Raw genomic sequence first — 15421 nt, forward strand, 5'->3', positions numbered from 1 at the left:
CCGTCTCCAGAAGCCTTTTTTAGACAATCCCCTAATCGCTCCTTTCCATCCACCTGTCCCCACCCTCCGCCAGACTAACTACTAAGGAATAAGACTTTGGTAAGTAGGTTGAGTTTTTGCCCCCTTGCGGATGCTATCGCTTCACTTGAGAATGTAGGTTCTGGTATGAAATTCTCCTCAAACATGTTTGACCAACCACTGACATTTTTCGAGTGGAACAATATTCCCAGGAACAGACTCTGGGAATCCCGATTTATTCAGAATGAGATAGTTTAACACTTTGTTGTTTTCTTATGACTCAAGGAGAGAATCTTCTCTTTCACACCGAAATTCCTGACGTTAAAAGATACACTGGGACATATTAAAAGTTTTAAGAGTTTATTAGTGCAAAGATCAATTTCAGTTGGGCAGCAACAACCAAATCGGAAGTAGCTAGAAGCCTCCAATGACAGGAACTAGGGAAAGACTTTTATAGAGAAGATGCCAAAACAGACCAAAGAAATAATTTGTTTTGATAGGCTGTTGCTTAAGTGGTTGCCTTATTTGGAAAAGCACAGCTGATCATTTGTGATTGGCTGTCCTTGGCTTTCAATTTCTTAACATTGATAGATTTGCAGGCTTAGATTTTGGTTTCCTTACATAGTCTGCTAAAGCACTAAAGCAACCTTAGTCTATTTGCTTTGTTTAATTAATTTAACACTGGTGTAAGATTACAGTAAGGACAGGAGTTCAATAAGACTGGGTGATCGAGAAAACCTATATCTGCCTCTGCTCTCCCAATCGCCAACATCCTCAGTTTGTGATCAGAATTTTATACCACCAATTTAAAAAGTGGTATAACATACATAAAGCGTCTAGTGTTCAGTAATCTTAAGTGTACAGCTTCATGATGAATTTGCAGAGTTGTATACACACCTATTTCCAGATAAAAGTACTAAATTCTTGATCAGAGAAACTTAAAAAAAAAAAATCTTTGACCTCCCCTCATCCACATACTGTGGTTTTCAAACTTCAGTGAACCTAGTGACAAATCCATCTAAGGGAGCTTATTAAAATGGCACATTCCTACCCTCAGAGATTCTCATTCAGAGGGCCTGGGGTGTGATCCTGGATTTTAAATAAAGCATTCCAGTGATCCTGACACAGGCGGTCTATGGATCACACTTTTGAGAAACGCTGGTGTCCCGAGAGCATAAAAGGCAAGATGCTGAACAAGATGTTAAGGCTTTCGGGGCGCCTGGGTGGCTCAGTGGGTTAAAGCCTCTGCTTTCGGCTCAGGTCATGATCCCAGGGACCTGGGATCAAGCCCCACATCGGGCTCTCTGCTCAGCAGGGAGCCTGCTTCCTCCTCTTTCTCTGCCTGCTTCTCTGCCTACTTGTGATCTCCGTCTGTCAAATAAAATCTTTAAAAAAAAAAAAATGTTAAGGCTTTCCCTAATTTGACCCAATCTATTTTTCCAGACTCAACCCTGGCTAGTTTCCACCATGTTGAATTACTCACCTCTCCTCAGTAGTTCATGTATTCATGTTTTCCATAACCTGGACTTACCTTTCCATCTACTCTATGTGAGTGATGGGCTCCTACTCATCCTTCAAAACCTAGCTACATTGTCATCTCCTCTGGGAAGTCTTCTCAACCTCATGATGCAGTATTATTGCTCCCTCATTTTTCATCCAGAATTTTATTCAGACCCCTATTATACTACATACCACACAATGCTGATTTTTAAATCTCCTTGTTTAGATATAAGCAGGAATATGTCTAGCTCTTTCTTAAACCCCCAGCTCTGCACACAGCAGGACACACAGTGGGTGAATGAATGAAGGTATGCTAGTGATTTACCAGTGGAGTCACTTAGCTCTCATTTCCCAGGCCAGTGAGACCGCCGTTTCCCTCAGGGAAGTGAGGGTTTTTGACTCACTTTGTGAACTCCAAAATTATGCTAAGGGCTCAGTAGTTAATGAAAAAATATCTAATGAATGAAAATAATCAACAGACTCTGTCTCCCCAATTTAGTGAGTACCTCCATGCTTCCTAGACCCTCACTGCAACTCTTGGCGGGAAACAGCCGTGGAGTGGGTGTGCTGGGGGCAGATGTCGCCCCTATCTAACAGATGAGAATGTTAGACCAGAAGCCGCAAGACTGGCCTCCAACACCAGGTTCCCGATTCTCTCTAGCCGTTCCCTCCGTAGAACACTCCGTTGCCATGGAGATGACCATTGTCCTAAGTGGGCTCAGTGAGGCGCGGACCCCAGAAAGGCCCCTCAAGAAGGCAGCAGTGCATGGCGACTCTTCGTCCCCTCGTCCAACTCCTGATCTATCTGCTTGCCTATTCCTGTGTGTACTCCTGTTTGTACCTGTTGATTTATTTCTTTAGCATCTTAGTAGAAGACTAGGCAGCCGGGCTGGACAGAAGCCACCTGGGCAGGCAAAGCCTTACCTACCGCTCAAGGTGAGACCTAGGGACCACTGCCCCTCAGGTGAGGGAGGACTGACGGGAGGCCCTGGAGGCGTGAGGGAGGGATGGAGGACGGTCCTGGTGGTGAAGGGCAAGGGGACGCTCCTCCTTGACCCCCTATCCCCCGGGAGCGGGACTCGGGCGGCCACCTCACCCTCTGGTGGGGCCTGCGCAGGCGCACCTGGAGCTTGGGCAGAAGAAGCCTGGCGGCCCCCCGCTGCGCCTGTCGCCCACCCTGACCCACCCACCAACCGACCCGACGGTTGGGCTCGCGGGGGCACGGGGGGAAGCGCATGACGCACACGCAGTTGTTTCGCTGCCCCCCGCGAGGGAAGAGCTCGGGAGAGCGAAGTGTGTGACCGGAGCGGGCGCGGTCATGCGTGACACTGGCGGTTACCGAGGCCGGCAGGTGGGAAGCAGGGACCCGCTCTGGGGCAGGCCCTGGGGGGCGGCAGCGGCGGGGGAGGAGGAGGAGCAGAGCTACGAGTACGGCTCCACGAGGTACCTGCTGCTGTGCGGCCTGGGCGGCATGCTGAGCTGCGGGCTGACGCACACGGCCATCGTGCCCCTGGACCTGGTCAAGTGCCGCATGCAGGCAGACCCCGGCAAGTATAAGGGCATCCTCAGCGGCTTCGGCGCGACGGTGCGCGAGGACGGGCTGCGCGGCCTGGCCCGAGGCTGGGCCCCGACCCTCCTGGGGTACTCCCTGCAGGGCCTGTTCGAGTTCGGGCTCTACGAGGTCTTCAAGATCCGCTTCAGCGAGCTGCTGGGCCCGGAGGGGGCGTACGAGTGGAGAACCAGCCTGTACCTGGCCCCGTCGGCCAGCGCCGAGTTCTTCGCCGACGTGGCGCTGGCTCCCTTGGAGGCGGTGAAGGTGCGCATGCAGACGCAGCCCGGCTTCGCCCGCACGCTGCGCGCCGCCGCCCCGCGGATGTACGCCGAGGAGGGCGCGTGGGCCTTCTACAAGGGCGTGGCGCTGCTGTGGCTGTGGCAGATCCCCTACACCATGATGAAGTTCGCCTGCTTCGAGCGCATGGTGGAGGCCCTCTACGAGTATGTGGTCCCCAAGCCCCAGCGCCAGTGCACCAAGGCCGAGCAGCTGGCCGTCACCTTCGTGGCCCGCTACATCGCCGGCATCTTCTGCGCCGTCGTGTCCCACCCTGCCAACTCCGTCGTGTCCGTTTTGAACCAGGAGGAGGGCAGCACGGCCTTCGCGGTGCTGCGCAGACTGGGCTTTACGGGCATCTGGAAGGGCCTGTTCGCCCGCATCATCATGGTCGGCACCCTGACGGCGCTGCGGTGGTTCATCTATGACTCGGTCAAGGTCTATTTCAAGCTGCCTCGCCCTCCGGCCGCCCAAGCGCCCCCAACCCAGAAGCAGCAGGAGTAGGCATGGATTTGGCAGCTCCTGCGGCCACCCTGGGCCCAAGTGTCCAGGCAGTGCTAGCGTGTCACAGGTTTCGTTTTCTGGCTTTGGAGAAGTGACGATATGTAGTCCAGAGTTCTCTTTAAAGGACTGATTCCTTCCTTTTTTGCCAACTGCAGCCTTTTCAATTAGTAGGAGTCCGAACCATTCATTACCTTTGGGGAATCGGCACGGCTGCTTTAACTCGGTAGCTTTCCGGCAACTTTAAGGAGAAAATTTTTAACGGGAAGTAATGTTAGGTAATTTAGGGTCTCTAGATTGTTTCTCCTTTGAGTCACCATTCAGTGGAGATTTACTGAATAGCCTACTAATGAGGTTTGAAGGTCAGCACTACCGCGTGGGGCAGGGAACAAAGTCAAATTCTGCTACTCACCTCAATAGAAATCGTGCACCTATTGAATAGATGAAGGACTCATTCCATATTTCCTGTTCATGTCCATCACAGGAAAAAACTATTAAAAGTTAAATGGTGGCTTCTATTGCCTCGTAACTTAGAATGTATTCACTGTTTTCAAAGAGACGTGACATGAGAAGATCTGCATTTTCTCATTTTGCTTTGTCCAATTCTCTTCCTGATGTTGCTGATTAGAACATAGCTCTCTCCAGGAAGTGCTACAATTGGATCAATGTGGAAAACCAAAATGAGATGAAGGGCAGGCTCTGGGAATAAATATGTAAAGAAAAGCCTCTGTTCTCTAAAAATTTCTTTTGTACAAGTCAGCTTTCAACAGCCATACATCCAAAGAAGATCATACCACCCTGACATTTAAAAACACACACATGGAACCCTGCAATTCCAATTTTTTGTTGAATATTAAAGAGTGGTTTTGGTGACTTTGGAAGGAAAATCTCACTTTTAATGTCACAAATGCCTTCATTTAATTTGGTACATGTTTCCATGATCCTTATGATGGTTGAGGTTCATAAAATTTACTGAAGTTATAAAGCATATACAGTTTTCTGTAGCCTTCACTTCTCTCATTGGGGAAATTATAAAATTAGTGAAACTGTGAATTAGAGATGTTTGTAGAATGTAAGTAAGAAATAAACTTTAATGTGATATTTGCTGCAGTTTGCCACAGTGTTACATGATTGCCTTAACTTGTATTAAGGACTACAAATTTAAAATATGTGGATGTTTTAACTATGTAATAGTAAACTGTTTAGGGATTAACAGAAGTTTAAAAATATCTAAATTTAAGTAAGTATATTTGAACTGTCTCGATTTGATAATAAACTTGGAAATAAACTTGGAAAAAATCAGAACTTATGAATGAGCTAGAATCAAATTTATATTTAGTCCTATTCTGTTTGTTTTGGGGGGGATGCAAGGGAAGGATACTGTATATTATTAAGACACTGACTTTCCTTAGGCATTCAGTGTCCAGGTTTTTGAGAAGAGAAGTTCTCAATGAAGGAGAATGATAAATTTCAAGGGACTAAATTGTGTGGGATCTTTCTTGGAAATTTTTAAGACAAATATCTTTCTGTCTAGTGTTGCCTTGTAAAATGTTTGTAGGAAGCTTCTTTGGTCAACAATTTATTAAGTAAAGATCTTTCTATCTGAACTATAATTTAGGGGGTTGCTGCAAAATCTTTGTGGAGTTTCAGGATACCACTTGTTCTGTTCTGTGATATTTCTTGATTGTTCTGTTGAGAACACCAGATGATTTCTGCAGTATACACTGCGTATGCTTACAGGATTATAATCTAAGGAGAACTCTTTGGCCATGATTTTGACTATCATGGACATGGTCAAGGAAATTTATTTAGTTTGGGTCAGCAGTTTTCCTCTTCAGTTCCTAGATTTCTATTCACTTTTTTTTTTTGGTTGCTGGTTTATAAATGTCTGACTAAATAGGGGCCACGGTAGCTAACAATAAAGAATAAAAATTAATTCAAGTAAGGTTAATAAAGGTTAATAAACAAATACTTTTAAGTAAGGTTACTAAGTAAAAGTTAATTTAATTAAATAATTTAATGACGTTTCTATGTTCAAAGTCATTGGGGATTTTTTTCCTAGTTACTATTCCTTTGGTACAACTTAAACTTCTATTCAATGTTTTACTTTGTAATTACCGCTCTGTGAAATTATGCAAATCTGTTAGAATTAGAAAAGCCATAGTATATGTCTAGTATTGTGAGACTTTTTTTTTTTTTAAGATTCATTTGTTTACCTAAGAAAGAGCAAGTGAACATGTGCATGCACGCAAACGGAGGTGGGAAGGTAGGGGGTGGAAAGCTGCAGAAGGAAAGGGAGAGAATCTCAAGCAGACTCCCCACTGAGAGCTGAGCTTGGTGAGGGGCTCAGTCCCCTGATCCTGAGACCACGAACTGAGCCAAAACCAAGAGTCAGATGCTCAATGGCTGAGCCACCCAGGCGCCTTGGTATTGTGAGACAATTTATATGCATTTTCTCATAATCTCAATCCTTGAAGTTGTACGTTTTGTATATAAAGAAACTGGGACTCAAGAGCTAGGTAACTTTCTCAACATCATATAGCTAATAAGTGATACAGTCTGAATCAGAGTTCACATTTTCTTCACTACTCAAGCTCAGCACCTTGACATAACCAATAATTATCTTTTTCATAAACTGCTTTTTATAAAACCTCAAAAATATTTTTTTACACTTCTATTTGTAAAAAAGGATTTTTATTTGTACTATAAAGCTTTCCTAATTTTTCACTAATGGAAAGTTTGTAACATGGTTCAGTTGTGGAAAAACCTATGGCATAATTGTTTAGAAGTAATCAAACTGCTAAATACTTAAGTGCACTTAATTTAATATTTAAGTCATTTTCCACATCAGGTCAGTGCCTCAGTCCTAACTTGAAAGGACTGATGGTCATAAAAACAGTGTGTCTTAATTTTTTTTTTCTTGTAACTTGTGGTACTTCAGTTTCAAGGCTTTATTTTATCACATTTTCTAATTCTTTCCTCTAATCTTCAGTTCCTGCAGCTAAAAAAGCTGGCTTAGGCTATTTATCTTTTCCCCCAGGTGGTGATCAAAGTAGCTTTTTCAAGTATATGAAATTAATTTCATGATCGGGAGCTGTAATCTCATCCATTGATCTGTTCTCTGAGAAGTGAATAAAGAGAGTAGGTAAAATCTTGAAAAACAAAGGCCATATTTACATGTTAAACCACACTGATAAAGATTAGAAAGAATCAAGGTATTAATGTTACGAGTATTTTTCCTTGCTGTATAAGTGTGTCCTTAGAAAGTATTTCTTTTGAGCCTTTCAAAGGCAAGAATAATCTCTGAAGTCAGAAGATCACATTTTGATAGGCAGCATTCAATTATAGTGGGCTTGTTGTATGTGCTCTTAAAGATCATTTTTTTAGGGGCCCCTGGGTGGCTCAGTGGGTTAAGCCTCTGCCTTCTGCTCAGGTCATGATCTCAGGGTCCTGGGATTGAGCCCCACATCAGACTCTCTGCTCAGAAAGGGAGCCTGCTTCCCCCTCCCCCTCTGCCTTCCTCTCTGCCTACTTATGATCTCTCTCTCTGTCAAATAAATAATTTTTTTTAAAAAGATCATTTTTTTAAAAATCATGAACAAAGAACAGTTTGAAAGGAAATTTATTTATTTATCTATCTATCTCTTCATTTATTTATTTAAAGTAGGTTCCATACCCAGTTTGGAGCCCAACACAGGGCTTAAGCTCACAACTCGGAGATTAAGACCTGACCTAAGATGAAGAGTGGGATGGTTAACTGACTGAGCCACCTGGGCATCCCTGAAAGGGAATTTAAATTTTAATATTATTTAAAAGGCTTCACCTTGCTTTTTCTTTTTTTTTTTTAAAGAATTTTTTAAAATGTATTCTTTAAAGAGAGAGAGAGAGAGCATGAGGAGGGGGAGGAGCAGAGGGAGAGGGACAAGCAGACTCTGCACTGAGTATGGAGCCAGACTGAGGTGTTGTGAGGGATCTCACAACCCCGAGATCATTACCTGAGCCAAAGTCAAGAGTCAGATGCTCAGTCCCCGCCCCAGGCACCACTGTCTTGTCTTTTCTGAAAGCTGTATTTGAGTGAGTGGATAAGTAGGGAGAGTTCTAACAATGTAATTATAACTAAGATTTGTAGGTATGTGTGTCCATGTATTTTAAGACCTTCAGTAATAGAGTATCCAAAATTTTAGGGGCAATTTGGTAATTCTGCCCATGCCCAGTCTATAACTACTATTAATCATCATCTATCATATGCCTAGTGTTGGACTAGGCAGAAGGGTTTTTGTGATGAGCATAATACATGATTCCTGCCCTTATGGAACTCACAGTCTAGTAGGGAAAATAATTTACAGTTCTGCAAAGTGCTGCGAAGAAGTACAGGGTATATGTAAGATTGCACATCTGCTATTTGAGATGAGACCTAGAGAATAAGTAGGAGTTAGATCGGCAAAGAGACGGTACATGGCAGTGGGCATAACACGTGCACCTGCCCTGAAGAAAGAGAAAGGCTGGTGGTTTTGAGGAACTGAGAAGTTTATTTTGAATGGAGCCTTCCTGTTCTAGGGGGAAGAGTATGAAATGAAGTAGGAAAGGTAAACAGGGAGGGGGTGACTCCTACTTTGTAGTTCGTGTTTAAAAATCTGGGCTCCTTAGATCGTTTGTACAGCCATTGGAAAACCCATGAAGGTCATGGAGTGACCTTCAGCATGGAATTAAGCATGGAATGACCCTCAGGATGCTGTGTGGAAACAAATGGAGTAGGGGGAGAGGAGATTGGTTAAAATGTTGCTGTAATCCAGTGAGAGAATTTAGGGAAGCCTGGACTAGGATGATGACAATGGGGATGTTAAAATATCATGCGAAGTCAGAGGGTGGAAAAAACCCAAATGTCTGTTGATGGATAAATTGTGGTCTATCCATAGAATGGAATATTATTCAATCATAAAAAGGAACAAAGTACTGATATATGCTACAGCATGGACGAACTTCAAAGACTTTATGCTAACTGAACAAAGTCAGACACAAAAGGTCACATATTGTATGATTTCTATAATACATCAAAATAGGCAAATCCATAGAGATAGAAAGCAGATGAGTGGTTACCAGGGGCTGGGGTGAAGGGAATGGGAAGTGATTACTTACTGGATATGGAGTATTTTTCTGGGGTGATAAAAAGTTTTGAAAGCAGGGAGAGGTGGTCATTGAACAACCTTTTGAATGCACTGAATGACACTTAATTATACACTTAAAGATGATTAATTGTGTGCTAAATTAATTTCACCTCAATCAAGATATGAGATGCTTTATTCGCAATAGTCCCAACGTGGAAACAACCCAACTGTCCATCAACTGATGAATAGATTAAAAATGTTACATATCCATACAATGGAATATTTTCACCATAAAAAGGAATACAACTCTATTCGACAAAATAACATACATGCTACAACGTGATGAAACTTGAAATCATATGCTAAGGGACAGACATAGCCAAATGCTGTGTGATTTCATTTCTATGAAATGTCCAGAATAGACAAACCATAGAGAGTAGATTAGTGGTTGCCAGAGGCTGGTGTGGGGTTGGAGGGTTGGGAGGGAGGAATGGGGAGTGATTGCTAATGTGTAAGGGGTAGTTTCTTTTTGATACGATGAAAGTGTTGTGGAATTAGTGGTGATGGTTGCTCAATTTTGTGAATATACTCAATTTTGTGAACACACTTTAAAAAGATGAATTTCGTGGTATGTGAATTATATCTCGATAAAGCTGTTATAAAAAAATGTCTTGAGACTATTAAATACACCTCAGATATCTTTTCCTTCCTCAAGATACAGATCTTACTTCTGTCTTTCTCAATCAAGTTAAGACTACCGCTGCCTAGACTTACTGTGGTGATCGTTTCACAGTGTACGCAAATATCGAATCATTATGTTGTACACCTGAAACTAACACGATGTTCTATGTCAATTACGCTTCAAGTCAAACAATAAGAAACCTAGGGTTAAAAAAAAAAAAAAAAACACCACAAAGACTACAGCTGCAAAAGTAAGCCGCTAGCTGGTGTCATTGTCATGTTAAATTCCATATAAGTGAGTAAGGAAAAATCCAATATGTCTTCCTAAAGGCTGGAAATTGCCTCTAAGGAATGAATGCTATCTTCGTCTCTTAGTGACACAGAGATCATTCATTTTGGAGAATCACTTCACAATGTGAGTTGAGCTGCGAACAGTTTTGCCCTTTATTGTAAGAAAAAAAGAGGAGCAGATGGCTTTTGAGAAAAGCAGATGTGTGTATAAGGTACAAGAAAATCTCAGTTAACCAAAATGTTCAAGAATTGGTGGTTTTATTTAATTAACTGCAAGATAACCAGAAATCCCTTTTTGTCTTCAGTTCTTGATGAACTTTTGTCTATATGCCTGAGTACTTCTTTTTTATACTCTGCCAAATATGATGAATAATACAGAGATTTGCAAAGCTTCGTGTCTATCAGTTATGAAAATCAATGTTATTGTCTTGCCATAGAAAGTGTAAGGTTTTTGGACGGATGTACACTGACTCTATACATAAGTGCATATGGATGTGAGTATGTGTGTGTTTAATCCTCACTGACTGATATCTTGTCATTTGCTTCTTTGCTAAAGCAGAGCGAAGGGGGAAATCTGGCTTACTTTTAAATTACTTACTGAGTGTCTACTCTATGATAACACCTCTATTATGCTAGGTACTTTCGCATGTTATCTTAGTTTATCTTAGTTTATCCTTTGTGTTCTATTAGGTTGTTTCAAAAACTAGTGATTTCATGTGTAAACTATATGTCGTCCAGCGCTCAGAAATGGCAGGCTATTTCTAAGGAAATGATATTTCTAAGTTGTTATATGTTTAATATATGTCAGTATATCTATCTCTCCTGCCACAAAGACATAAAACATGTTTTTGGAAAATGCTAGTAAAATTTGGTATTCTGGAAAGAGATTTTGTGGGTTGAAAGCGTTCTGCTCCTTCGCAAGGCTGGTAATTCACATACGCGTAATTGTTAGTCTTCAGATGTGAATCAGAGCTGCTGACAGGGCGATTGTCCGTTTGTAAGAGGGTGGACGGAAACCTGGCAAAGAGCCCCAGTCCTTTCATCTCCATTAACATCCGCGCTCAGGCCCGTAGTTACATCTCACTCCCAGACACGAGGATTTGTCGCTGCAGTCATTGTCTTAGACTTCAATGTCTCCCCGGACCCTTATCAAAAATATAAAGCTTTTTTGTTGTGCTGAATCAGTACCATTCATTTGATTTGCCTGTTGTGTTTGGAAACTTTTGTTCTCTTCGATCATCACCTGTGTCTACTAACTGTTGTTACTAATAATTATAGCAACAATTCACTGGCCCAAGTATTATAATAACTACATTACATCCAACGTATCCTGTATTTATAACCATTTTGTGAGGTTGGTATTTGTGTAAGTTAGGATTTTGTTTTCCCCGCTGCCAGCAACACAAAACCCAACACACAACAGGTTAAACAATAATTTGTTTATTGTTTAACAGGTGGCTCAGTGGGTAAAGCCTCTGCCTTCGGCTCAGGTCATGATCCCAGGGTCCTCGAATCGAGCCCCAAGTCGTGCTCTCTGCTCAGCGGGGAGCTTGCTTCCTCCTCTCTCTCTGCCTACCTCTCTGCCTACCTGTGATCTCTGTCAAATAAATAAATAAAATCTTAAAAAAAAAAAAGACATTTATTGTTAAGGAGAAATCTGGAGATAGGTAAACCAAGTTTGGTTCAATAGATCTTGATTCAACCACGATGGTTCAATAGTCACTCCAAGGACCTAAGCTCTTCCAGTCCTTCGGCTCTGCCATCTTTAATGTGTCGGTGATGCTCCCCCTTATTTTGAAGACACGGCTGCCTTAACACCAAATGTCATGTATTGGCAACAGCATCCAGACCAGGAAGCAAGAAGGGCAAAGGCAGGGGGGCTTTCTCTTCATTTGTTTCTCTTATCAGAGAGGAAAGTCTTCCTCAGAAGCTTCTGCCAGATTTCCCCTCTGGCCTCATTGGCCGGAATTAGGTCACTTGCTTTCCTGTGGCCCCCATAAACGGCTCACCAGCAACAGCAGGGGACTTAGGTCGGTGCAATGCATCTGCTGGGATTAGGTCCACTTGGAGCCAAATAAATGTGGGTTCATTGTTGCTGCTGCTGTCAGCAAGGAAGGAGAGTGGACTAGCTGTTGGCCAAGCAGGCCCTGCCCTTATAGCCTCCCCCGTTTCACAGATGAGGAAACAGTGGCTCAGAGGGATTAAGTGAGGTAAAAACCATAGTGACAAAACCAGGATTCAAACCGGGACTGTCTGCCCCCGCAGCAATTTGCTGTCACTTTACTTGCTTTAGCCCGGAACTTGCTATGAGGCAGAGCTACTATAGATCAGATCAAAAGAGATTTATTACTGAAAGTGTCAGAAAAACTGCTTTCTAACAGTGACTAAATCATACTGAAGTCTCAAAGCCAGGAATCTTTGGACAATGGCAATCCACAAATAATGAGAGATGATTAGGGATAAATTTTGCTGTCCCCTGAAAAAGAGAAAGTAGGTGAGAAAACACACACAAAGAAACATCTGAAAAGACAGCAAAAGTTTATAATCCTGTTTTGCAGGCATCCTCAGTCTTTTCATCCTGCCCTTTTCCGCCTCTTGACTTTCCAGAAATGGCCGATTTCTTTTGAAGGCTGTATCCTAGAGGAATCCAAAGGATTCATCAGACAAACAAATTCCAAAGTGCCACCACCAATTTTTTTCCTTAAGAAATGCATCAAGCATCTGATTCACTGCTGATCAATTCTCTGTAAGTAGCATTGTAATTAAGCACACACAAAACCATTCTGTGTTTCCAAGAATACAGCTGGGCTGGCACCAAATGGGCGATAGTGCATGGGCACCAAGCGGGAGGGTTCCAGTGCCTCTCAACTACCGTGTACCTTCTTTGTGCGGGGACCAAGCCGTCTCCCTCGCTGCCCCAATACCCTCTGAATCGCAGGCCATTGCCCATTCATCCCGTGTCTGTCACTGAGCTGCTTTACTGGGCACCTTCACTGGGCCTTGAGACGGGCTGTCCTGCTTCCAAGCGCTGGTCAGAAAAAATGCCAGGAAACCAAAGGGGTACACCTCTCTCAGCATGACTCCCTGCCTCCCACCCCAGACTGGTAGACTCAGCCCTTGGAAATGAGACAATGGTATGCAGCAAAACTGGGGAACAAGAGAGGCAGCAGCGATGTGGCAGGAAAGGGCTGAGCGAGGAGACAGGCTCCCAAACCTGGCTTCACCGGTGCTGGCTCTTGTGGCTTTGGCAAATTACCTTACCTCCGGCTCCCCGAGCCTCAGTGTCCTCCTGGGTGAGATGGGGAACCACAGCACCTACCTTGAAGACTGTGAGAATTTGCAATAATTTATGCAGAACGCCTGGTATAAAATAAAAGCTCACTGTATTATTATTATTAGTTGTGACTACCCGCTCCTTAGTCAACATTGAAGTCTGTTAGCCTAGAGAAATGTAGCCTGTGTGGTTATTGTTCTTATGGTTGTTCTTGGATATATAGAAGATTTTTTGCTTTAATTTTTAATGCGTCATAAAGTACATAACCCTTTGTGGAAATGCCTCCTATACTGAAATGAAAAGCAAGTAGCCTGGGGGTGTTGTGTGTGTAAAAGCCAACAGAGGCAACCCCATCTCTCCCTGGCTTCTAGGCAAACAGTTTCCTTTACAAATGTGTTTTTGGTATGCAAATCACTCTATGCAGATTTCTGTGTGCAAAATACAGCATAGAAAAACGGCCCTCTTGCCAAGGAAGATAGGCGATGTTGGCTGCCGTCAAATGAATTAGCAGCAAATTTCAGATTTCTTTTCCTACTGCTCTTTCTAACAATGTATGGGGTGACCGTATTTTTGGCACATTAAACTGAACTATTTGGCTTTCGATTGTGTGTCCTTGTGATAAAAGTGCGCTTACTGAAGCCTGTAACTACTTTGTGAAGCCATAATAATGTTTAGTGGTATTTAATTTAGCATTTCACAATGGCGTGCCCCCTCCAGTTAGTAAAGGTGCTTGTTCCAAAGTCACAGATGGCTTCCCGGCGCAGGTTAAGCTGCTGGTCTCCATTACTTCCTACTTTCCTGTGAAGATTTGTGCTTATCCACAGATTCAAGTTTGTGTTTTGGAAACGTTTTCCTCATAATTAATGTGTGTCTTAGTAAGTGAAAGGAGTACATTTAATATTAAAAATCATCCTTTTTGAAGGATAGGAACACGGAAAGCTAGCTCTTACTTGGCAAGGCAATATTTTACCATCCAGTCAGGTAATAATACATCCTTTTGCTAGTGTTCCTTAGGGTTTTCAAAGTCTTTTCCTATTGGCTCCTCTTGGGAGGAAAAAGTTCCTCAGAGGTCACTTATAACAAAGGCCCACCTCCCCTTGGGTGTTTTGTTTTTCTTCATCAAACAGCACCTGTCAGCCAATGGCCCACCATGCTTCCCCTCTCTCCTCTTCTTCCCTTTCTTTTCCACCCAGGCCTTTTTTGCTAGTGGGATGCCAAATGGGACACTCACTAATTTCACAAAAACAAAGCTTAAGTTGGAGGCATTTTTCAAGATAAAACACCTCATCTGAGAGAGAATGACAAGTTAGCTTTCTTCTAGGGGACATCAGGAATGGCTGGAAAAGAGGGAGGGGAATAATAGCATCACTCATTCATTTCCTCCTTTATGCCCACATGCATTCATTCATTGAACATCGTGCTTAGCGTGGGTCAGGCATTACCGGAAGCACAGGAACCCAAACCGGAAACCGGTCACAACCATTGCGGGATTCACTGTCTCTCAGGGGAAGCAGATGTAGAAACGACTCCATTCACACCGATGTCCCCACAGAAGTATGTACATCCTACAAAGGGGGATCATTAGCTCCATCCTGCCTGTAGTGAGGAAAGATTTTGGAAGACTTACATCTATGAAATATTTTGAAGAATAAATAGGTATTCTCCAGGTGGGTAGGGGCGTGTAGGGGAGAGAGCACCTGAGGCAGTGCCAACAGTACATACAAAGGCACAGGGGCCTGAACCAGGAGAGTGTGGGGAAGTTTTTCATTGGAGAAATTTCCTTGGCCTAAGAACAGAGAACAGGAGAGGGATGGGAAATATTCTCAATATGTCCTGTATTTGTTTCTCCTTTAGTATTTCTACTTCATGTTAGGTCACCTTATAAATTGACCGAACTATTGTCATAGCTTGTAAGTGATTTTGCTGCTTTCAGCTCCTTCCCCTACTAACATGTAAGAATACTTCAAAAGCTCCTGCAATGTTCATCCTCGCCCCCTCTACACACACACACACACACACACACACACACACACACACACACTGCGGGATGAAGTCTGAGCAGCTTACCCAGAGCATCTGAGGCCTGTGGTGAGTTGATCCCACACCCCCCATACCACTAACATTGATCGCTTCCTGCTCATACACTGTTCCTCGGGGCCAGGCCCCAAGTCTGGTCTGCTGACTTCCAGCTCCCTCCTTTGCCTAGGTGAGTCCTACTGACCA

General features: G+C 43.3%; 1 protein-coding gene across 1 annotated transcript; it reads left to right on the forward strand.

Moving 5' to 3' along the window:
• Nucleotides 1-2836: 2836 nt before the first annotated feature.
• On the forward strand, nucleotides 2837-3850 carry LOC308341701 (solute carrier family 25 member 3-like; the record flags this gene model as incomplete). The annotated part of the gene is made up of 1 exon (XM_080801703.1): nucleotides 2837-3850. One exon carries the CDS (start codon nucleotides 2837-2839, stop codon nucleotides 3848-3850), a length of 1014 nt encoding a protein of 337 aa, XP_080657829.1.
• Nucleotides 3851-15421: the final 11571 nt, after the last annotated feature.

Source organism: Martes martes, assembly GCF_963455335.1.
Source record: "Martes martes genome assembly, chromosome: 4".
NCBI classification, from domain to species: domain Eukaryota; kingdom Metazoa; phylum Chordata; class Mammalia; order Carnivora; family Mustelidae; genus Martes; species Martes martes.